The sequence below is a fragment of the Bombyx mandarina genome, chromosome 11 (genome assembly GCF_030267445.1).
Source record: "Bombyx mandarina strain Sakado chromosome 11, ASM3026744v2".
NCBI lineage: Eukaryota > Metazoa > Arthropoda > Insecta > Lepidoptera > Bombycidae > Bombyx > Bombyx mandarina.
The window spans coordinates 3371048-3395907 of NC_143218.1; the positions used below are offsets into that span (position 1 = coordinate 3371048).

The following is a 24860-nucleotide window of genomic DNA, read 5'->3' on the forward strand; positions in this document are numbered from 1 at the left end:
TATACTAGCTGACCCGGCAGACTTCGTAGTGCCTCAATCGATAAATAAAAGACCTAAACTTTTGTTTAAGATAAACTTAAAACAAACAAAAGGAATCCGTCCGACGGGGGACACATCAAAGGAAAAACAAAATTGTTATTTTTATTTAATTCCGAATATTTTTATATTTATCTAACCTTTTAAACCTTCTCTGGACTCAACAAATAATTCAAGACCAAAATTAGCCAAATCGGTCAAGCTGTATTCATGTTATGTCGTGACAACGGAAAACGGGTTTCATTTTTATATATATAGATTATTATTATATTTTTATTTACTTATATTATATATTTAGGTGTTTATATGAATTTAATATGACACTATTATAATAAATTATCTACATATCAAGAGAACATTGATAACAAGGTGGACTTGGAAATTGCTATTTGCTTGCCGATAGAGGCTATCCCCACAACCCTATCTTTTAACGTGATTAATTAACCCACATACTCAATCGGAACGATTTAAAATGAATCACATATTCAAACAAGGAATACTATAGAGAGGTAATCTTTTTTTTTAGTTAAGAGTTTGTTATACTGTATTGTAAAATAATGTAAGCGAATAATGTATAATTTTCAGATGCATTGGTGTTTGTAAAAGAAGACTCCCTGTATATCATTGAAAAGTAGATTAAAACTAGAAAATATGCAAGCTGTTATTATAGCTGCCATGCTGCATAATATCGTCAGAAGTATGAATTTAGAAGAATTAAAATCAGAAATTTCAGTCGCAGATACACTACAGGAAAATAATATAATTGTTCTTAACAATTTTTCACAACTTACATCTGAAATACAACTATGTACTTGTAAATAATTGCTTCCAAAGATAATTTATAAAATAAACTCCAAAGATAATTTGACTATTTTTTATTTTCCAAAATGATAATTACATGGTAGTTAGTACATGCAAGATATTTAATTTAGAATTTGTACATATACTTAAAAAACTATCTAACATAAAATTATTATTGCCTACTTAATTTATGAAATTTAATATTCCTTTTAAGTAATTTTTAATTTTTTAAACTAGCATTATCTAAATCTAACTTAACTTTTGCTACAACAATCTCCTTTTATTTATTTTCCAAGTCAAGTCTCTTTTTTGCTATTAGATATTCTGCTAATGCATTGTCTCTATGCTAGCCTTGCATTTCTTTTCTTCCATCTTGTTTCCGCTTGGCTGTATAAGTGTTAAAAATATTATATGTGACCTACAACAATGTGCATGCTTTATCCAAAATTTCATCTGCAATCCTTACCACCTCCAGCCTGTAACAAAGAGCATAATTATTTCAAATACTACGGCAACCTGAAGAAAAAATCATGTTTATCAATGTGTTATTAGAGACAAACAATCAACTAATTATACTAACCTTACTAAGGTTGTTTCTTATGTTGCCGTAGCGTTCTTTAAAATTTCCCATTTTAGTCGAAGCTGCGATGGAGTTCGTCGGAAACGACGAATCGACGAATTAAAATCATTTACAAGGGTTTGCCAAGCCTGCTCCTTCAATTTATTGTTTGTGGCATTTGTTGCTTTATTATTGAAATGTTTTTTCGCCGCCACAAGTTCTGCTAGAATCATCGTCTCATCTTTTGTCATGGGTGCTGCCTTTCTTGACTGAAAAAGATATATTTTCTAAACTTGAACTCAAAGTTTTCAAAGTAAAATTATTATTATCAATGTAGTTCATAGATACTTACAGAATTCATTTTATTTCACTGTAGCTCTTTAATTATAAACACACTTAGAATTATAAACGAAAGTTTTAAAGCGTTTTGGAGGTAAGTCATCATCTAATATAGTAGGTAAACAATAGAAAAACAAACAAAAGAAACTGATCACTGCTTATTGGCCAACGGACTGTCAAAACGTTTCGTTTCATAATTTCGACTAGGATAAAAATAGCAATAAGTCCAATTTAAAAAAATTTACATATGTTTTTATTACTTTTTGTTATAAACAAATGTGTTTATGATAGTCTACGATATGCTGGTTAAATAATAGATATAATTTAGAATAAAATAAAATAAGTCTTGATCCTGATGTTGTTTCATATTTGTAGTAGAACGAAACGTATCAAGAGGCTCGGATAAATCGGAGGGAAGAAGCTATCTACTGTTGGTTAAAGAGAGATAGCACTTATCCGTGATTGTGAAACGCAAACTAAGGATAGATACGCTCTTGCTGATATTCGGAGATAGCTATCTATCCGTAAACTCAGATACGTTATTGAAAACGGCCGTAAATAGACAAAATAAAACAAATCACACAACTTCACTCCTCGCGTTCCCGCCAAAAAGTAAAAAGTATTTCCTTTATACTATATAGATATAGTAGATATCTTTTTGTATTTTTTTTTTATCTTGCACGGTTTGTGCATTTAGCCACATACAAGGGTAAAGGTAGGGAAACAGGAGAAAAAGGAAATCGGAAAATTAAAAAGAATGGATCAGGTAGGTATGTATATACACCCGAGGGACCTGGGCGGGCCCCCCGGCGCGCACTCTACGTGCCCGGGGCGGGGGCTCCGTCTGTGGGGGAGTTTTGCTGGACTTCCACCGGGCGCGTCCGTAGGTGGCGGATAACGGGATCCTCTGGGAACAGTCCCACTCCCAGGGGTATTGTCCGGTCTTTTTCATTGCAAGGATTTCTAGGTGTTAGGTAGGTAGGCTAGGTGTAGGAGTAGGATAGCCTAGTTAGGCTTTGCAACGAAAGAGATCGGATGACGCGGACCAAAACCAGCAGGGGGAGTTGCGGGCTCTCCACGCCCTTCACTCGCTGAAGGGTGTTCCTCCTGGAGACGCTCGGGCTCCCTCTCTCTTCCCCCTTCTTCCCCTTTTTGTTTTTTCGGGTAACGTCCGACCCGTTTCGGACCTAACCCATGGGTGGTGGTGGGCCACTTTTGGCCTGCCCTTCGATGGAGAAGTGAGCCGGCGTTGCTTACGCATCTTCCGGCCGCTGGTCGCCATGTCCCCGGCTTCGGCTACAGGGGCACGCCCTCCAGAGGGGGGTACCGGTATACCGGCGTGGCTTCGTCGTTGTTGCTCTTTTGAGCGTCGGGCGGTGGTCTGCCGTGTTGCTCGTTGCACTCGGCGGGCCGCCGGCCAACCCGTAATCCTCACCGCGTGGGGGACGGGGGCCGCTGCCGCGAGACACGGGGCCGCGAGGACGTAAACCTCTTTAAAAAATGCCCCAATCCTAAGCTCTGGTGCCCGGCGATGGGATGAATGGCTGGAGGGAGTCCAGTCCCGAGGGTACCAACCAGACCCCAGGGGACCGACCCCTGGTTAAACAAAAAGGAAACAAAACATGAAATGGCATCTGTTCAAAAACTATTACCCCAGGAGGGTACCTCCCGTCTGGACTGGACGTCTTTATTTTTTTTTAAAGTACCTTGACATCTAGCGCTTCTTTTAGATTTTCCCATAATTTTGCACTTTCACAGTTTGCTACACTTTTTCAATTAATTACCTATATTACACGTTACAGGTTTAAACAAACAAGAATTACCTATTTAAATGCACACACTTTAAATTCTCCCGTTTTAGTAGTTTCATGATCTGTGATTTCAAACGTTTAACTCCTGTTAAAGGGGAACGCGGGAAGTGAAGTTGTGTGATTTGTTTTATTTTGTCTATTTTGTGTTTATTCAGGTTTAAATGTGTAATAACGGTGGTTTATTAACAGTTTAGTATCTGTGAAAGTGCACAAATGCGGAAAATGAAACAAGCCGCTGGACGTAACTTCTCGGGATCCTCCAAAAAGTTTACTGAAAAAGTCTCAGTAAATGACCACAATTTTACTGAGATTATATTTAATCCCATATCATATGATCTGATTTCAATTAATTTCATCTCAGTTCATTAATGTCTCAAATTAATCATCTTCATTTTATTTCATTCCATGTTAACATTATTCATAAAAATAAGAATATTAATTAAAATAAGACGACCTAAACGTTTTAGTTACCAGGTCATAAAATCCCTTAAAAGAACTCTTGTTAAATAAAAGGCGTACCGGTAAAATAGGGTGACCCATTTTCGATCCTGTGGAAAGAATGGAAAGCAGTCGACGTCGCCCCAACACGTCATTTCGGATCATCCCGATCCACTAACGGCTTTTAGGTACCTCAAGCACCGGTCACCGTTCTCGTCGAACCCGTCGCTTGCGACGAAGGGCTCGACGAGTAAATTAACCCTCAGACACAGCCCACTGAGTTTCTCGCCGGATCTTCTCAGTGGGTCGCGTTTCCGATCCAGTTTGTTATCCAATTTAAAACCATTTAAAACTATGCAACTAGCATTCCAGTTTAAGCAAAAAAAGCAAAAATAGATGCTATCCCTATTTACCCAGAAATTGCGGTTATTGGGGACGTAATTAGTGTTAATAAAGAAATTTGCCAGGGCTGGCACTCCTTGGTTTTAATTAATTTAGTTGCACTAACAAAATGATCATCAATAAAAACATTGAAAAACTGACAAAAGTACCTAGTCTTGCCATAAATACTGAGACAAAGGAAAAAAAATTGTATTGCAAATAACATTTATTACTTTTACAGTGTGTTAGTTTAAAACATAAATATAAAACAATTTAAAGTATAAAAAGCTTATTTGAAGTGGTCTCCATTGGCTGCAATAGTCCTTTAAACGTTGAGGCCAGTTATCAATAGAAGCACGCACTCTTTCCATGGGAAAATTTTTCACTGCCAATCGTACGGATTGTTTTAGGGACTCCAAATTATCATGGCGTTTAGAGCAAGCCGTACTCTCTAAAACTGACCATAGGAGTAAGGACCATTCTTGATTATTAAACATGGTGTTGTTAAGGGAGTTAGATGGGTGGACGAGTCCACAGCCTATCTAATGCTAAGTTGTTACCAAAGCCCATAGACATCTACAACATACATACCACCACTCATCTTGAGATATCAGTCCCAAGGTCTCAGTATAGTTAGAACAGCTGCCCCACCCTTCAAACTGAAACGCATTACTGCTTCACGACAGAAATGGCAGGGTGGTAGTACCTACCCGTGCAGACTCACCAGAGACCTACCACAAGTAAAAAATGTGTGAAATGTGCTTTACACACATTTCATAAGCTTAAGGTTTTTCTGTTGTATGTGTTGCCATGGGTGTTTTTATAGTACCTACTATTCATAAAAAGCTTTTTCACACAAATCACAAACAAGGTTTTTAAGCATTGTGTACATGTATATGTTTTCTTAAATAATTAATATGTGCAAAAGACTTTTTACACAAATCACAAACATAAGGTTTGACTGCAGAATGTGTTGCCATATGTCTTTTTAAATTACAAGTTTGTGAAAAGCTTTTTTCACACACATCACAAATAAAAGGTTTCTCTCCAGTATGTGTTCTTATATGTGCTTTTAATTCAAACATTTGGGCAAAGCCTTTTCCACACACATCACAAACATAAGGTTTAACTCCAGAATGTGTTGCCATAATATGTTTTTTTAAATCACCCTTTCGGGCACAGCCTTTTCCACACACATCACAAACATAAGGTTCTTCTCCAGCATGCATTCTCAGATGAATTTTTAAACCAGAAGGGTCTGCAAATTCTTTTTTACATACTTCACAAAGATAAGATCTATCTCTGGTGTGAATTTTCAAATGAATTTGTAAGCCACTACGATATCGAAAAGATTTTTCACAGACTTCACAAACATAAGGTTTCTCTGCAGAATGTGTTCTCCTGTGCATTTGCAAAGAATCATTTCGTGCAAAGCACTTCTGACACACTTCACAAATGTATGGTTTTTCCCCAGTATGTAATCTCATGTGCAATTCTAAAGCATTTTTTCGCGTAAAATATTTTTTACAGACTTCACAAACATAAGGTTTTTCTGCAGTATGACTTACTATGTGTTTTTTTAATTCACTGATTTTTGTAAAGCGTTTTTCACACACTTCACAAACATAAGGGTTTTTAGGAGAATGCGTTTTCATGTGCATTTTAAAGTTCTCTATAAATACAAAACGTTTTTTACAGACTTTACAAACATATGGTTCGTAAAATGCATCCATTTTTGTTTATATATAATACATAAGTAAAAGAAAAACCTTGATTTGCAAATTTTACACACGAGAATGCTCCAAGTTATGTTTTTTAAGAAGTGAGATCGGAAACCAGACAAAATTAAAAAAAAGTACTGCCTCTAAAGAGTATGTATCTTCTTGTAATTTGCGTTTTATTTTCTTTCCAGTTACAAGCTATATTACTTTTGTTTTGATCACAATTCTGTTGACATGTCGGATCACTGTCTGTGAACTGAGGAATAGACATGCGTAGTTCCGGACCGAAATAGTTCCCGGAACTATGTCCTCATATGGAACTATATCATTCAATCCGAGTTGTCAAAGCTAACATGTTCAGACAGTTCCATTTCCATTCCAAGTGTACTGTTATGCAGGAACTACGAACGCGTTGAACATGACGGACATGCGGACATGATTAGAGCATAGGTATCGCGCGGCGCGGAGGCGTGGCGCGGCGAGTCCACCCGAACGAGTCCCGAACTGACACGAGTCCACGTAAAGAGATAAGGCGAAATATGGCGCTAATACGAGGGAGTGAGATGGAGCGCGTGCATGCAACTGCGTGTGGAGTTCTTTCACATTACATTTTTATGAATATTGAAGTTATGTTCTACGACCTACGTGTTACAGTCGATAGTTGAATGAATTAAAATGTTTTGCTTAGGATTTTGACCTTGACCATGCATCATTCCTAAGAGCACTTAACCTTAAGTGTTTGTAGACCATTTCTTAGAAAATCATAATAAAAAATTAGAGAATTTTAAAACATTCACCACTTTCGCTAGTTTTGTTAGCTACATTACGTAATGAAAATAAAATATATTGTTATCTCGGTTATGGGAAAAAGGTTGTTAAGCTAAAACGAGCTCAATATGTTGTATATCAGAATAACGTGGTATTTTAATTGACAATTGATAGGTTATAGTTTCCGGTGCATCGTACAATACATTGAAAAATAATGAAAATAGTAGAGTAATTGAAATTATGACAAAGTGGAATAGTACATTAATAAATTATGAAACAAACTGTAACAATGAACCTAAAACTAAAAACCTTACAAAATAATAATTATAATGATGCCATCAGCGGCAATCTATTTTTATATAGTGTTTTTAAAAAATTGTATTATTAATACCTTTTTTGAAAAATATTGTGTAATTAATAATAATTTAATACGTGATTCGCTACACTACAAACAGCTACTAGACTTAACATGTCCGCGGAACTAAACGGCTACATACAGCTACAAGACTTAATATGTCCGCGGAACTAAACAGCTACAAACAGCTACTAGACTTAACATGTCCGCGTAACTAAACAGTTCCGCGAACATGTTTACTGGAACTAGTTCCGACACTCTAAAGAACGATGTCATGTTCAATCCTTTTCCGAACATGATTAGCGCACGTCTACTGAGGAACGAATTAGTAGTTGACTCTTTAACTTTTAATTAGTCTCCACCATAGATTATACACTTAATATAGTCTCCACCACACTATGTGAACAAAATACAGAATTGATGTCGTTATGTCACAGGCTGCACTTATGGATGTAAACGTCTCTTCCGACCTCCTGCTCGTGTCGTTTTCTTGTTTCATCAAGCTGAAAATCAGAAACCAACCAAGGCAATAGTTCACCAAGAGTCACCAATCGAGCATCAGAACCATAGATTATACACTTAATTTAATTGAGACAGAAGAATTGTAAAGTACAAAGGAACGTAAAATGTCATAGTTTTTTTTTTTATGGCATCACGCAGTGCTTATTGCCACAGACAAAGGTAAGGAAACTGAGTAGAAAAGGAAAGGAAAAGAATTTTACATCGAACGAAATTTACATCGGATAAAGGAAAGGATCAGCAGGATAAAAACTATGTCTAATACAAAATTCTACGCTAAGGAAAAGAACAGTAATTAATAAATTAAATTAAATAGAATATTAATTATATACATAGGTATGTACTTATAATTGATGTCATAGAATTTTTGCTTCCTATATATATAGGTAGGTACTCACTTTTACATTATTAGTCTATTTTAATAAGAATCCTTGTGATTATGATTTTTTTTTAAAAGAGTTGAACCAATGAGTAGGAATCAATTTATGTAGATACGGTACCGTAAAATGGGGCGATTAGGGATTGAAAGGCGAATCGGGAAAAAACCGGGAAAATCTTTCAACGCTCAATATAAGTTTTATATTCGTTGCAAAATCTTCCATTTTTTATAGTTTAATAGTAGAATGTTGAAAGTTCACAAAACAACTCTGAATATGCATGATAATAGCTGCTAACTTATAAAAAATCGCGTGTCAAATTAACTTCCTGTGATGGTAATTATTTTAGCGCTAGAAACTTTGCTCTCTTTTATTTATTTGATAATAATAGAAGACGACTGTGATTTATAAACGTTATTTAGTGCTCGAACCAGGATATATATTAAAGGGAAGTCTCAGTTGTTATTGGTTTTAATGTATTTGATAAAATAAAAATACATGTAAAAATCTGTTGTTTTGGGGGATATTGGGGACGTCTTAGGTATAAATAACAACGAAAAAGGGGTCAATTGGGATGAGAATACGTGAAATGGAAACGACCTAAGTATAAATAGGTACAGGTTTATAGGGTTGTCTATGCAGTTATAACAATATTTTTTAACTTTGTTGGTAAAAATCTGGTTTATTCATGATGTTTTTGTCTAGAACTTTTATTCAAAATTCTCAATGTGTTATTTTATTATTTGGTAAATATTTATATTATCAGTTACGTATTGTTTTCTATTTTTAGATATGCCTCGCGTGTACGTATCAAAGAGTGCAAAGCCTTGAGATATGATGCCTTAATATTAAAAACAGCAATAGAAGCCTATGAAATTGGGAATAAGTCTTTAGTTGAAATAGATAAGCAATTTAATATAAGTAAGTCGATTTTGCACAGACATGTAACAAGAACAATGAAATCTCAAGGTGGACAAAAATGTCTAAGTAATACATAATAAAATATTTAATATTTGTTCAGAGTGGGGGTTTTCATCTGATTAATCCATGGAATAACCGACACATCTAATCTCTTAACCCAGATCGAAATATCAGCCCCTAAGTACTTACCAAGAACGGAGAAATATAAACCGTTTCTAAGAAAGCTCACTATAAATATATTTTGTTGTTAATGCACTGTCGATTGCACCTATAATTGAGGTGACATCTGCCATGTACTTTTGTCAGTTTTTCAATTTTTTATATTGATGATCACTTTGTTGGTGCAACTAAATAAATAAATTAATTAAAACTATATATAAAAATAAAAGTAGTGCCAACCCTAGCAAATTTCTCATTTCGTCCCAATTAACCGCAATTTCCGGGTAAATAGGGATTACACCTATTTTTGTATTTTTTGCTTAAACTGGAATGCTAGTTGCATAATTTTAAATTAGACAACAAAGATGCCCCCAAGACTCAATCATTTTGATCCTGATATAGCATTATATACATCAACAACTACCTTAAAATTGCTCATAAAGTTGGAATTTGTCCCTAATCGCCCCATTTTACGGTAACAGTGTTCTGTGCACTGAGCAAGTAATCACTACGTTATAGTTCTGTGGATAGATACAACCCGACCGATGTGAGTTGGCTATTATTATGAATAAGTGAATATGGTGAATACGGAATATTAGCATATCAGAATTCGACGGATTACCGATACACGAATACAAGCTGTATTACGAATACCATAATGAATACTAATATATCGGTCTCACCCTTACTTGGGACATTCTCTTGTGCAAAATTACTTGTCGAACCGTTCGTTCGTTCCGATATCGAGTCGAGGGAACGCGTTCCCGGCCCCGTCACGTCACAGCCGGAGTCCCGCAAGGCTCCGCCCTCTCCCCGTTACTATTCAGTTTGTATATCAATGATATACCCCGGTCTCCGGAGACCCATCTGGCGCTCTTCGCCGATGACACCGCCATCTACTACTCGTGTAGGAAGAAGGCGTTGCTTCATCGACGACTTCAGACCGCAGCTACCACCATGGGACAGTGGTTCCGGAAGTGGCGCATCGACATCAACCCCACGAAAAGCACAGCGGTGCTCTTCAAAAGGGGTCGCCCTCCGAACACCACGCTGAGCATCCCTCTCCCGACTAGGCGCGTCAACACCCCCACCCCCGCCGTTCGCCCAATCACGATGTTCGACCAGCCCATACCGTGGGCCCCGAAGGTCAAATACTTAGGCGTCACCCTCGACAGCAGGATGACATTCCGCCCCCACATTAAGACGGTACGCGACCGTGCCGCCTTCATTCTAGGACGTCTCTACCCGATGATATGTAGGCGAAGTAAAATGTCCCTTAGAAATAAGGTGACACTCTACAAAACTTGCATACGCCCCGTCATGACCTATGCAAGTGTAGTGTTCGCTCACGCGGCCCGCATACACCTAAAAACATTTCAAATTATTCAATCCCGTTTTTGCAGGATAGCCGTCGGAGCCCCGTGGTTCGTCAGGAACGTCGACCTCCATGACGACCTGGACTTAGAGTCCATCAGTAAGTATCTTCAGTCGACGTCCATGCGCCACTTCGATAAAGCGGCACGACACGAGAACCCTCTCATCGTGGCCGCCGGTAACTACATTCCCGATCCTGCGGACAGAATGGAAAGCAGTCGACGTCGCCCAAAACACGTCATCTCGGATCCTCCTGATCCACTAACGGTGCTTCTAGGTACTTCAAGCACCGGTCACCGTTCTCGTCGAACCCGTCGCTTGCGACGAAGGGCTCGACGAGTAAATTAACTCTCAGACACAGCCCACTGAGTTTCTCGCCGGATCTTCTCAGTGGGTCGCGTTTCCGATCCGGTGGTAGATTCTGCGAAGCACGGCTCTTGCTAGGGTTCGTGTTAGCAACATCGTCAGGTTTGAGCCCCGTGAGCTCACCTACTAAAGTTAGGGTTACGCTGACATAGCCGCTAGGGCTATCAGCTTAGGTAGGGAAAAAAAAAAAAAAAAAAATGTGCAAAATTTGCGAATCAAGGTTGTTATCAACGGATAAACGAGTTAAACTTAATACGGTAACGAATACCGTATTAAATGTATTAATAATCATTAACTTATTTCACGAATACTGTATTAAGTTTAATTCGTTTACCCGTTTTATCGAAGTATAATAAGATATCAGGACATCACGTCATAGATTATACACTTAATATATGTAGTTTCATTATTTTAACAGGACAGGCGATGGTATTTCACTGTACTGCCTGGGCATACTAGACTAGCCTTCTAATAATTATTTTGTTTGATGAAAAAAAAATTACAAACGAAATATTATTTGGATTGAATGAACTGATGTTGTTTCATTTGGGGCTAGACAATTGGGACGAGATTAAATAAAACTAGATGAGATAGAATGAAATAAATATTCCTAGGCCTGCGAAGGTCACGAGACCTATATCTTTCTTGGCATCTTCGCCTGGTGAACGTCGGGCACGTAAATTCATAGCTCTTCAAAATGTGTCAAAGTGCAACACGCAAAATATAAAAAGTAGTCGTGCGTCGAAATCTGTTGATTAGTTAAATGAGTACTTTAAAAATTTCGAATTTTCAATTAACAATGTACCACCTTTTCATTTACTGAACTACAACGAAACCAACATTAGCTCTTCTTTCTTGTAATTCTTATTCCGTGCCGACACGCACCGACCGGCCGGCGCAGCGGCGCCTTGTACATCATTATTATGCGCTTGTATCGTTATTTTGCTGCGATGTTATTTTAAAACTGCAATATCTTCTAAGATACTCATTGAAATCAAATTAAATAAAGGGCAAATTTGTTTCAAATAAAATACTTTTAATTTGAATAACGTATTTGAGTAGAATATATTATTTTATTCGAAATGCGGCGCCATGACAAAGGGGTCCTTATTCGCAGTGAACGCGCAAACTTGTGTCTTTAACGGGTTGAATTTAACCAAGTTCAATTCAGCCATCCCGTCCATTCGGGGACTCGCCCTAGAGAGTTCTCCACTTCAGACACAAATTTTGATCATTCCTCTTGCACCACACTCCGAGAGAAACGCTGATGTCCGATGTATCGCGCATCCCCCATGCTGTCATCCGCATAGCAATGCATGCCATCAATAGACAGCATGTCTTGCAGCAGAACCTTGTGGAACGCCAGCCTTAATGGTCATGGTATCAGAGCAGTCACCGTCTACAACGACCGTGATGCTCCGCCCATCCAAAAAGCTAGCTATCCACTTGCAGAGACCCTCGGGGATACCGTAAGCTAGCTTCCGTAAGGTAGCTCCAACACAAGTGCCCTATGCCAGACCCTGTCGAAGGCGTTTGCGATATCAAGGCTCACAGCAAGAGCCTCACCCTTGCTCTCCAAAGCTTCAGCCCACTAGTGAGTAAGGTATACAAGAAGATCGCCAGCTGAGCGACCGTGACGGAAACCATACTGTCGGTCACTGATCAGCTGGCAATCCTCAAGATACTTCAGGAGTTGTGTATTTATTATTCGCTCCATCACCTTGGAAAGCAAGAAAATTATCGCGATAGGTCTATAGCTCGATGGGTCCGACCGGTCACCCTTCTTGGGGATAGGGTGGACGTGGGCGGTCTTCCATGAAGACGGAATCCTGTTAGTGCAATAAGAGGCGATACAAACGCGTAAGCGCAGGCGTCAGCTCAGGGGCGCATGTTTTCAGAACCACTGCGGGGATACCGTCTGGCCCGCTCGACTTATGGACGTCCAGGAGTCGGAGCTCCCGCTTGACTGCACACTGCGTGAAGAAGATCTCCGGCAGGGAGCTATCATACCGAGGGATGTTCGGTAGTGTGGCACCCCGTCGTCCAAAGTCGAGTTCGAGGCGAAGAGTTTGAATAGTGGTGGAATATTAGAACTGCGTTTCCTTTTGCATCTTTGGTGAGCGACCAAAAAGCACGGCTCCCAGAGGGATAGCTCTCTTATCCGTTCGCCAATTCTACCAACGTACTCCGACTTCGCCTTGGCAATAACCTTCTTGTAGGACCTGGAAGCGGCGTTATATTTCCGCCTTTAATCGGAGACGTTAGGGTCCTGACGTCTCCTGGGATCATCCCAGGCCGCGTATGCGGACCGCTTAAGGTGTGCAGCATCCCTACTGGCATTGTTATGCCAGGGTCTGCCGCGACCCCCAACGGGCACCTCAGAGGAGGGAATAAACAATTCCATCCCCTGGAACACCACGTCTTTAAGATGGTCCGCACAGATCAGCAGGATCAGGTCAGGTCAGGATCAGCAGAGGAAAAGCAGAACCGCCCCCATGGGTAGGATACGTAAAATTCACGCAACCCATCCCAATCTGCTGACATATACCGCCAAACTCTTCGATACCCGGTCGTCGTTCAACGACAAAGACGAGAGAGTATTATGGTAGCACGAATAAGGCAGTGGTCAGACGATCAAATATAATTACAGTCAAACCTGGATAAGTGAGAGTTCAAGGGAGCACAATCTCATTCTCGCTTATAGAGGTTTCTCACTAACCCGAGTTTCTCGCTAATGCTCCCTCTGAATTTCATTTCGCGATTTTCCGGATTCAAACGCATTCACTATTCACTTAATGACAGTACTTTAATTTTCCGTTTTGACATGATGCAGAACAGAACTTTCCTTCGCAACTGATTAACGATAAACTGAGTAAGTCCGACAAACAGGACGGTACACAGGCACACGTGTCCATTCGAAAAGAATGCGATAAAATAACAACGTTATTTAGTTTCACGAAATAGAACAGGTTCAATATTGACGAGAAAACAATACAAAAACAATGGTAGGAAGTTTCACGAAAGTTAAGAATGAGTCATAAAATAGCAAATGATGAATTTGTAATTTGTTTTGTGATTTGTTCCTCCTAATAATATAAATAAATAAAGCTCGACTGTCGCTTATGGAGGTATCGATAAGTAGCAGTCTCACTTACGGAGGTCCATGAGGGAAAAACGACTCTCTCTTACTGTTTCTGTTTCTCGCTAATCGAGGTTTTGGGAGCTTAAAATGACGGGTCCTGGCTATTACTCTCACTTATAGAGTTTTCTCACTTACCCAGGTTTGACTGTATATATAAATTATTATTATAACACAAATATTCCCCGAATTACTGAAGATATTACTGGATGCCTCGAAACTTACACAAAGTAAAAATATAATTAGTGGATTTCGTGCTGCTGGGATACATTTCATTAATCCTTTGTCAACTATTCACAGAATTGAGAACTCCGGATACCCAAAAAAAGAATTGCAAAACAAAAAATGTGTGTGTGCAAGTTACACACGATAGAAGTGAAACTTTTAAAAAATAAGAATAATCGCAAGGGTCAACCACCAACGGCTCCGCAGTGAAATGTAGAGCTGTAGCAAACCGTATGTATTGCGTAATTATTGGTGGTAGGGCGTCTTGTGTGTCCGCACGGGTAGGTACCACCGCCCTGTCTATTTCTGCCGTAAAGCAGTAATGCGTTGCGGTTTGAAAGGCGAGGCAGCCGTTGTTTTCTTTTTTTTCCCTACTTAAGTTGATAGCCTTGAGAGGCTATTTCAGCGTAACCGTTACTTGTAGGTAAGCTCACGGGGCTCAAACCGGAGTGATGCTAACACTGACCCTAGCAAGAGCAGAGCTTCGCAAAATCTACCACCGGATTGGAAACGCGACCCACTGAGAAGATCCGGCGAGAAACTCAGTTGGCTGTGTCTATGGGTTAATTCGCTCGTCGAGCCCTTCGTCGCAAGCGACGGGTTTGACGAGAACGATGACCGGTGCTTGAGGTGCCTAAAAGCACCGTTAGTGGATCGGTAGGATCCGAAATGACGTGTTTTGGGCGATGTCGACTGTTTACCATTCGGTCTACACGATCGGGTATGTAGTAAAGAGGTTTCTTATGTCGTGCCGCCTTTTTAAAGTGGCGCAATGATGCCTACTGTAGATACTTACTGATCGAGTCAAGTTCCAGGTCATCATGGAGATCCACGTTCCTGAGGAACCATGGTGCTCCGACGGCTATCCTGCAATATCGGGATTGAATAACCTGAAGGGGTTTCAAGTGAGTGCGGACTGCGTGAGCGAACACTACGCTTGCATACGTCATGACGGGGCGTATGCAAGTTTTGTAGAGAGTTATCTTATACCGTTGTACTGTAAACACTGAGACCTTAGAACTCATATCTCGTCTGCGAGGGAGATGCTGGACTTCCACCGGGCGCCTTCGTAGGTGGCGGATCACGGGATCCTCTGGGCGTCATTCCCAGAGGTATCGTCCGATCTTTTTCGTTGCAAGGTTTTTTTTTAGGTTTAGGTCCTAGGTTTAGACGTGGGCAACAAAAATGAAAGGAAAGGTCATACACAGTGAAGGGAGAAACATACTCCTGATAAGGAAACATAAAGGAAAATTATTACTGATCAATTGGGATACAAAAAAAAGTGCAAGAATGCCCGGGTGGTCTTAATACAAAAACCTGATATCGCTATATCCTAATGTACCTATGTATAATACATTGTTAAAAACAATAAATGCAAAGTAAAATCTAGCAAACATTTGTTTACATTTTTAAAGTCATAGCGAATCCTTTTTTCAGACCATACCTAAGGGATGCGAAGTGCAAACTTAGCTTGGTCGAACTGTACGTTGTAAATGTCTATGGGCTCCACTTAACACCAGGTGGGCTGTGAGATCGACCACTCATCATAGCAATAATTAAAAAACCTGAAAAGTTGTAGATATAGTCGACACAAGTTAAGTACTAGCGACTTTTTTTATTTTGATTTCTATGCTGATAGCCTTGAGAGACCATATCAGCATTGCCCTAGCGTGTAGATGAACTTTCAGGGCTTAAACCGGACGTGTTGCTAACACTGGCCCTAGCAAGGGCAATGCTAAGTTGAATCTACCACCGAATCGAAAACGGGACCCACCGAGAAGATCCGGCGAGAAACTTTCTCCATCCATTTCTGACCAGCATAAAGAAAAATAGGTAAGACTGGTACTCTTATAAGTATAATTTGCATTTAATCTAATCTATAATACAATTCTCAGAACAACTAATAAATTATCAATTTGTGTAAATTTTTTTTTTACACATTTCCCAAACATATGGTTTTTCTCAAGTATGTATTGTCATATGTGATTTTAAATGAGCAATTTGTGAAAAACCTTTCTCACACACCTCACAAACATACGGCTTCTCCCCAGTATGTATCCTCATATGTGTTCTTATATGACTGATATGGTTAAAACCTTTATTACATACCTCACAAACAAAAGGTTTCTCTCCAGTGTGTATTCTCATATGTGATTTTAAATGACTTGTTTGCGAAAAACCTTTTAGACACACTTCACAAATGTAAGGTTTATCTTCCATATGCGTTAACATGTGTGATTTTAAATAATCACAATGTGCAAAGTCTTTTTCGCATAGTTCACAAACATAGGGTTTTTGAGCAGTGTGTATACGCAGATGTTTTTTTAAATAATTAGTATGTGCAAAAGATTTCGTACAGACTTCACAAACGTGTGGCTTCTTTGCAGTATGTGTTGCCATGTGCGTTTTTAAGCCACTCATTCGTGAAAAGCTTTTTTTACACACATCACAAACAAAAGGTTTCTCTCCAGTATGTGTTCTGAGATGAATTATCAAACGAGAAAGGTGTGCATATCCTTTACTACACTTGTCACAGACATGAGATTTTTCTCCGGTATGTATTTTCATGTGTGTTTTTAAATTACCAGCATGTGCGAAACATTTTTCACAAACTTCGCATGCATACGGTTTTTCTCCAGTATGTACTCTTAGATGAGATTTTAAATCACTACTTCGTGTAAAACATCTTTTACACACTTCACAAATGAAAGATTTTTCTGCGGTATGTATTCTTGTGTGTTTTTTTAAAGTATCGATTCGGGAAAAGCTTTTTTCACATATCCCACAAAAGAACGATTTCTCTCCAGTATGCAGACTCAGGTGCGATCTTAAATGACCAATTTGGGCGAAAGCTCGTTCACACACTTCACAAACATAAGGTTTTTCTGAAGTATGTGTTCTCAAATGTTTTTCTAATGTATCATTTCGTGCAAAACATTTTGTACACATTTTACAAATATACGGTCTCTCTCCAGTATGTGTTCTGTGGTGCTTTTTTAAATTATAAATTTTTGAAAAGCTTTTCTGGCATACTTCACAAACATAAGGTTTCTGAGCTGTGCGCATTTTGACATGTGTTTTTAAATTAATCATTTATAAAAACTTTCGATTCACACAAATTTTTTACACCTGATATAGTTTCCCAAGTAACATATTTAAAGAACAAACATCTGAAAAATACTGAATAAACCGTAAACAAGCATTTCCTCCGAAGAGTATGTCTTTCTTAAACATTAAATTAAAATAACACCTAACAATAGTTAAGTATATAAATATATATTGTCCTTCATGTTCTCAAATAATTCTATGTATTTATGCGCTACATTGTATGCATAAGGTAGACCTTCCGCTACCTATCTCCGACCCTTACTCTACTCAATTTACATCTCTTCTTTTAATCTGGTAGATGTTGACTATCTCACTCGTAAGGCGAGTATGGAAGACTGACTTATTCTGTCAATGTGTGTATATATAGTATCCATTCTATTTTGAGTGTCAACATTATATTTTTTAATTTGCACATTCAGTTAATTCTCTAATAAGTTGAATGAACTTCTCAGAATTTGATTAAATTTGGATCTTATTTACTTTAAACTGCTGTACACATCTATAGTCTTGATTATGAGTCTGTCTGTGGGTTGTTGAATTTGTTGTGATGGACAAATATTAATAGAACTCAAATATTTGCAAATTAATCTGCACCACACTGAATAAAATGCAGAATCGATGTCGTTATATCACAGACTGCACTTATGCATGTATATGTCTCCTCCAATCTCCTTCTATTGTCTCATCAAACTTAAAATCACAACTCAACCAAGCCAACACGCAACCAAGAGTCACCAATCGAGCATCAAAACATCTGATGCAAAGTGCAATGGAATGTTAGGACTAAATATAGTAGAACTTTTGCTTCTTGTATGAGATAATCAATTTCATATTCCTTCCAGAGACTCTGCCTCTCAGAGTGGCTCCAATCTGTAGCTTTTTTAATTACATACTTTATCCGGGACGAAGTTTTCGTCTCCTGTGTGAAGAAACGACAATTTTAGCTGCGGAGAAATGTATACATAATCATTTTTTATAGCATTATATAGTCTATTGTGAGCTTAAATTAGAGAGTTCTCTGTCTGCGGCACCGGTATCAAGAAATGAAGCTTTAACTGTTTTTAAGTTACTATTAAAGCCCATACAAATCACTACTGGAATGTCACTATCCACTTTGAAATTTTCATACGAGGTCGAAATTTCTATTGTAATAACGGCTGCACTACGTTTCAATAAAGGGATCATGACCGGAGTCCGCTATGACCGTAATGTGAGTTTCATCGGTAACTTGAAGAATTAAGTTCGGAATGTCCGTTATATTGTAAACTGTTGTACCCTGCTCAGGACAAGATGCGAAGAAGGAGTCCGAGAAACTAGAAAACACGTAAAACTTACATCTCGAGTTCTATTTGGGATCTAATTAAAAATACTTTTTTTATTTTTGTGAGTACATATGTATAAAGTTCTTTCAAATTATAACTAATAAAATACAGCTTAAGCTTTTTGAACACTGTCAACAGCTCTCACTCAAACTCTCAATTATATTAAGTGTATAATCTATGGTCAATAGTGTCAATCAATTATAATCGGGACTTTTTGGCGGGAACGCGAGGATTGAAGTTGTGTGATTTGTTTTATTTTGTCTATTTAGTGTTTCTTCGGGTTTAAATGTGTAATAATGGTGGTTTATTAACTGTTTAATGTCTGTGAAAGTGCACAAATGTGGGAAAATGAAACAAAGCCGCTGGACGTAACTTCTCGGGATCCTCCAAAAAGTTTACTGAAAAAATCTTAGTAAATGACCACCATTTTACTGAGATTATATTTCATCTCATCTCATTTCATTTAATTTCATCCCAGTTCATTAATGTCTCAAATCAATTATCTTCATTTCATTTCAATCCATATTATCATTTTTCTTATAAATAAGAATTTAGATTAAAATAAGACATGACCTAAAACCTAAAACCAGGTTATAAAATACCTTTAAAAACAAAATTAACAGAAAAAGGCAATGTAATTTCACTGTACCGCCTAGTCATATAATATTATATTCGGTTAGATGAAAAAAGATAGAACAACGTTTAATGGACTGGATCGAATGAACTGAAGTTGATTTATTTGGGACTAAACAATTAGGAAGAGATTAAATAAGGGAAATTTTTAATTGCTCCTCTATTTAAAATGCATGCAAACTAAATCTCCCAACTAATAATCCACTGCATATCACATAAATGACTGCGTAACAAATTAACTACTTGATTACCTAAACACATTTTATTAAAACACGTATAAAATTAACAAAAATCAGATGACCTTTTTTATCTAATTTACAACGAAAATCTAGCTGAAACCACTAATATACAGATTTTAAGTCAAAATTACTTAGCGTATAACAAAAATACTGATTTGCACACTAAATTAACCATCTCTTACAACGGAATTTTCAAAATCATTTTCGAAAGCTGTATAACAGATAATGTGTGTTTACATTATCAAATAACATTCCACGATTTTACTACTTGTATAGCTAAAATCCCCATCACCCAACTTTATTTCTTTTTGTTCTTCTGAACTTCTTTCGTTCTTTTGAACTTCTGAACGAATACAAGATTTCTAAATGTTGTTTGAAACTCTTTGCAACAGCGTTTTCTCCCAAACTCTTTACAACCAAAAGCATTAATTTGCGACGCGCAAAAAAAGAAGACTTTATTACAGAATATTGATGTCTCCAGATCAGTTGGAATCATTTTCAAATTCTCCTTCGATCCAGCTCAAAGATTGGACCGCGAGTTAAATATGTCACACCAACTGTAGAAGCTAAAAACATACTCTCGGTCGGCAGGCCATCTGAAGCCCGCCTTCTGGAAGATGGCTCCGGTTAGAATAGGTTATACTACGGAATGCCCCGCTGGGTCAGAACCAGCGTGGGTCAAGGATAGCCGACCATCACCCGGATGCTCTTGCGTAAAACGCGTGCAGAGTAGCTTGCACGTCGTCTTCTTAGGTCCCCTTCGCCGGTCCCCAGACCGACATGTGAGGGGGACTTGAAACACTTAGAGGGCCAGGGCTTGAGCGAGATCCGCCTCCATGGCCCCCGCTCGACGGCGGTGGGCTTGTGCGTCTCTCACGCGCCCCAGCGCCTCCTTCTGCGAGATGGTGCACTCGCAGAAGTCAAGCATCGCCTTACACGACTCGTATCGCCAAGCATCGATGCAACACTCCGCAACGACAAGTCGTTTCCTATTTTTGCGACGAGGTCACGGCGCCACCCCTCCCATGCGGGGCAGACGACTAACGTGTGCTCCACCGTGTCCAAGTCGCAACCACAATAGTGGGACTCTGCATTCAGCTCGGCTCCGATTCGGTGCAGGAACTCACCAAAGCAACCATGCCTAGTGAGCACCTGCATGAGCTGGAAAATGAGGCGTCCTCTGTCACGATTCACCCAGTCCTGACGGGCTGGGCGAATCGCCTCGACGACCAGCCGAAGGATCGGCCAGCCGCCTGAACCATGACTCTAGCACGGACCGCCGAGATTGGGCCCTCTTCGCTTTGACCACACTGGGGCTGGGACGTGCCACGCCCCGGGCACGAAGGTCAACCCGCCACTGATAGTCAGAGGCGAGTGGCTCCGCCTCCAGGACCCAAGGCGGCGTCCCAGCCAGTACACACGCCGCCTCGAAAGAGATGGTTCGAAAACCACGAATGACCCTGACTGCGATGATGCGTTGCGGCTGTTGCAGCAAATTCCCTACCCCCACGGCCAGGGACTGGCCCCGCACGAGCGCCAAGTATACCTAAAAAAACTGATAAGCAAGGAGATGGGACTTTTCATAAACAGGTCCAAAACCAAAGTCATGGTGGTGGATAGGTCTGGAAAATTGGAACTCACTGGCGCATTAGACCTAGAAATAGTGGACAATTTTAACTACCTGGGTTCCAACATTAGTAACAATGGCTCGTGCGAGAAGGAAGCGCGCCAGAGAATTGGTATGGCTAGGAGTGCCATGACTCAGCTCGGAAAAATCTGGAGAGATCGCAACTGTTATCGAGCAACACTTCCGGCCTCACATAATAAATTATTTACGAACTTAGGAAATATATAGAACTTATTATTCTTATAATATAATTAGTAATTTCATAATCAAGTAAATAGTTCATTCATATTTCTTTATACTTATAATATTTTATTGGCGCCTTCCGCTTGACAGCTTCCGGCGCAATAAGTCTTTAATGTTATTTGTTACATAATTCGATATTATTAAATAATAATTGTACGTAAATAATCAGCAGAATAATTAAGATGAACAATGTTTAATATTACCTACTCAGTTTGTATTAAAATAGGTCAAGATGATTGTATAAATACCGACGGTTAGCATATCTCTATTGCATTCGTATTCTACCCACCGTAACGTGTACTAAAGAGAATATATTATTTCGTGTGGAAGTAAATTGTCTCAATTGTCGCCGCCACCCTGAGGATCCGTTTATACTTCAGAAGCGGGATTATGCCAGGCCCATGCATTGACGGATTTGAGACCGCTGAGAAACACAGGCGATATAAAATGCGACGTGTCACCCAAACCGATGCGGAGGTTATTCCAACGTTCCGGCCGGATGAAAAATCTAGCAACGTCAAGGGATGGCTGCACAAGATCGACCAGTTGGATCACGTATATGGATGGGACAACAAAGACTGCCAGTTCATCATGCAGATATGTCTTCGTGGGTCGGCTAGGGATTGTGCGATACACCACCGCAACTATACTACACATCCGCGAATGGCTACCACATGGAGAAGAGAAGGTGCTGTTGCTCCAGTTGCAAGAGGGACCGACTTTCAACCAAAGAAATGTTACGCCTGCCGAAGAGAAGGTCATGAAACAAAGAACTGCAAAGAGCCGCGCTGCGAGGTGTGCCATCGCCCGGGACACACGTCGGTCAGCTGATGGTATGCGGCCAGCTCTTCACACCCAAAAGTGAGTAATATCTTATTTACAACATACAGCGTATGCATAGATTTGCAAAAAAAAATAATGTTAATTAATGGCTCTAGTCTCATTGCATACATAGACATGGGCAGCAAATTAAATATTCTGTGTGGCATATGCTGATAAGTTAAAAAATTAAAGATTGTCTTCCGTGGTTACAATGAGAGGTTTTGGAGGCTCATACTCGTCGACCTCTTTAGGAACATCCCCGTGAATGTTCATATAGACAACATTATTGTGGCTTTGTGGAAATAACGAATTACGACATCGCTGATATAGATTTAATAATCGGAGAATCAATGATTAATATCAATATCACAAAATTCTGTTAAATTCGTGGGTAGTAGTGAAACTTTTAATAGTACTCTTAGTGAAATAAAATTACAGACAGACTTGTCCGATGTATTTAGGACACAGCTGTATAATATCACAGTAAAGTGCTGCTTTGGTACAAGTTTACCTCAATATTAACACTAATGAAACATTTCTTATGAATTCTGTATATTTTGAGCTGGGCTGTATGTCCTATGTACTTTTGGGTGGACTTGTAAGGTCGAAAGATTGCTTTTTAAAAATAATTAATATCTGAGACAAAATCATTGAATGGAAACATAATTGATTAATAAGCACGCGTGGAAATTATTACTAATAAAAATGAGTCTACAAAGTAGTATGAACGTTATGATACTTGACCAATCTACTGACTCAGAATTGCAAGTAACTGATAAAACAAAATCAAACTATTTCAGGATAGAGGCTGCATCAGTTAACAATAAAAGCTGTGTGATGTACGAAAAATAAAAGCTGTGTGATATACAAAAAATAAAAGCTGTGTGATATACAAAAAATAAAAGCTGTGTGATATACAACAAATAAAAGCTGTGTGATATACAACAAATAAAAGCTGTGTGATATACAACAAATAAAAGCTGTGTGATATACAACAAATAAAAGCTGTGTGATATACAACAAATAAAAGCTGTGTGATATACAACAAATAAAAGCTGTACAAATAATATCTGTGTGATGTACAAAAAAATAAAAGCTGTTATATACAAAAAATAAAAGCTGTGTGATGTACAAAAAAATAAAAGCTGTGTTATATACAAAAAATAAAAGCTGTGTTATATACAAAAAATAAAAGCTGTGTTATATACAACAAATAAAAGCTGTGTTATATACAACAAATAAAAGCTGTGTTATATACAACAAATAAAAGCTGTGTTATATACAACAAATAAAAGCTGTGTTATATACAACAAATAAAAGCTGTGTTATATACAACAAATAAAAGCTGTGTTATATACAACAAATAAAAGCTGTGTTATATACAACAAATAAAAGCTGTGTTATATACAACAAATAAAAGCTGTGTTATATACAACAAATAAAAGCTGTGTTATATACAACAAATAAAAGCTGTGTTATATACAACAAATAAAAGCTGTACAAATAATATCTGTGTGATGTACAACAAATAAAAGGTGTGTGTGATCTATGATAAATAAAAGGTGTCGTATGAATTAGATAATACAAGATATAATTACTGCTTAAACATGTCAATTTCAGGTGCCATACACCAGCGACAAACCAGGCGCCAATAGCAGCGCTGATCGCCGTGGGACACGGCATATACAGGATGGCCGAATGTTATCGAGCAACACTTCCGGCCTCACATAATAAATTATTTACGAACTTAGAAAATATATAGAACTTATTATTCTTATAATATAATTAGTAATTTCATAATCAAGTAAATAGTTCATTCATATTTCTTTATACTTATAATATTTTATTGGCGCCTTCCGCTTGACAGCTTCCGGCGCAATAAGTCTTAATGTTATTTGTTACATAATTCGATATTATTAAATAATAATTGTACGTAAATAATCAGCAGAATAATTAAGATGAACAATGTTTAATATTACCTACTCAGTTTGTATTAAAATAGGTCAAGATGATTGTATAAATACCGACGGTTAGCATATCTCTATTGCATTCGTATTCTACCCACCGTAACGTGTACTAAAGAGAATATATTATTTCGTGTGGAAGTAAATTGTCTCAATTGTCGCCGCCACCCTGAGGATCCGTTTATACAACATATCCGTAAAGACCAAAACCAAACTGGTAAGGACTCTAGTTTTCTGGATTTTTTCGTATGGCGCTGAGACCTGTAGGCTTAGTGCGAGTTTCAAAAATCGAATCGAATGACTCGCATCGAGTGGACGCTCTTCACGGTGAAACGTGCGGAGCTCTGAGTGCGAGTTACTCGATTTGCAGGACGTTTATTCATCTTGAGAAGCAATAATTTTTTCTTTTATATTGGTAGCACGCAAGGTTTTTTTTAAGGCGTTTAATTGAAATGCCAAGCTTTCTAACAATAGTTATAATTAGTCGGGTAATGGGTAATGTACCTGTGCTTAGTGCGAGTTTTTTTTAATTACTCAGTCGATGTTAATTTTATGTTTATTTTGTGTGAGTTTGTATCAGTGCCACCTAGTGGTAAGCTTATGAATCTCATTT

The 24860-nt window shown here is 38.5% G+C and overlaps 3 protein-coding genes and 1 long non-coding RNA gene across 8 annotated transcripts in view; 1 reads left to right on the forward strand and 3 right to left on the reverse strand.

Moving 5' to 3' along the window:
• LOC149501910 (uncharacterized) overlaps positions 1–24860 on the reverse strand; it is a 184396-nt gene that overhangs the window by 24193 nt on the left and 135343 nt on the right. The window lies entirely within an intron of this gene.
• LOC114252137 (uncharacterized) lies at positions 897–7509 on the reverse strand. The gene has a single exon (XM_089731418.1). It carries the CDS (start codon positions 6096–6098, stop codon positions 5241–5243), a length of 858 nt encoding a protein of 285 aa, XP_089587544.1. The 5' UTR covers positions 6099–7509; the 3' UTR covers positions 897–5240.
• On the reverse strand, positions 16127–18878 carry LOC114252136 (uncharacterized). 2 transcript variants are annotated; one of them, XM_089731412.1, is made up of 2 exons: positions 18733–18878; positions 16127–18341 (listed from the first exon to the last, which is right to left on the reverse strand). In XM_089731412.1, the coding sequence occupies exon 2, from the start codon at positions 17380–17382 to the stop codon at positions 16252–16254; it is 1131 nt and encodes a 376-aa protein (XP_089587538.1). In that variant the 5' UTR covers positions 17383–18341; positions 18733–18878; the 3' UTR covers positions 16127–16251. The 2 variants fall into 2 exon arrangements, with proteins under 2 accessions (XP_089587538.1, XP_028042444.2); XM_028186643.2 differs by having other exon boundaries at positions 16127–18316; positions 18733–18872.
• LOC114252367 (uncharacterized) lies at positions 21380–24393 on the forward strand. 4 transcript variants are annotated; one of them, XR_016323855.1, is made up of 4 exons: positions 21380–22322; positions 23084–23140; positions 23380–23818; positions 23904–23920. XR_016323855.1 is itself a non-coding variant. In XM_089731427.1 (3 exons), exons 1-2 carry the CDS (start codon positions 21931–21933, stop codon positions 23133–23135), a joined length of 444 nt encoding a protein of 147 aa, XP_089587553.1. In that variant the 5' UTR covers positions 21380–21930; the 3' UTR covers positions 23136–23140; positions 23380–23822. The 4 variants fall into 4 exon arrangements, 2 of the variants coding, with proteins under 2 accessions (XP_089587553.1, XP_089587552.1); XM_089731427.1 differs by lacking the exon at positions 23904–23920 and having other exon boundaries at positions 23380–23822; XR_016323856.1 differs by having other exon boundaries at positions 22176–23140; positions 23380–23845; positions 23904–24037.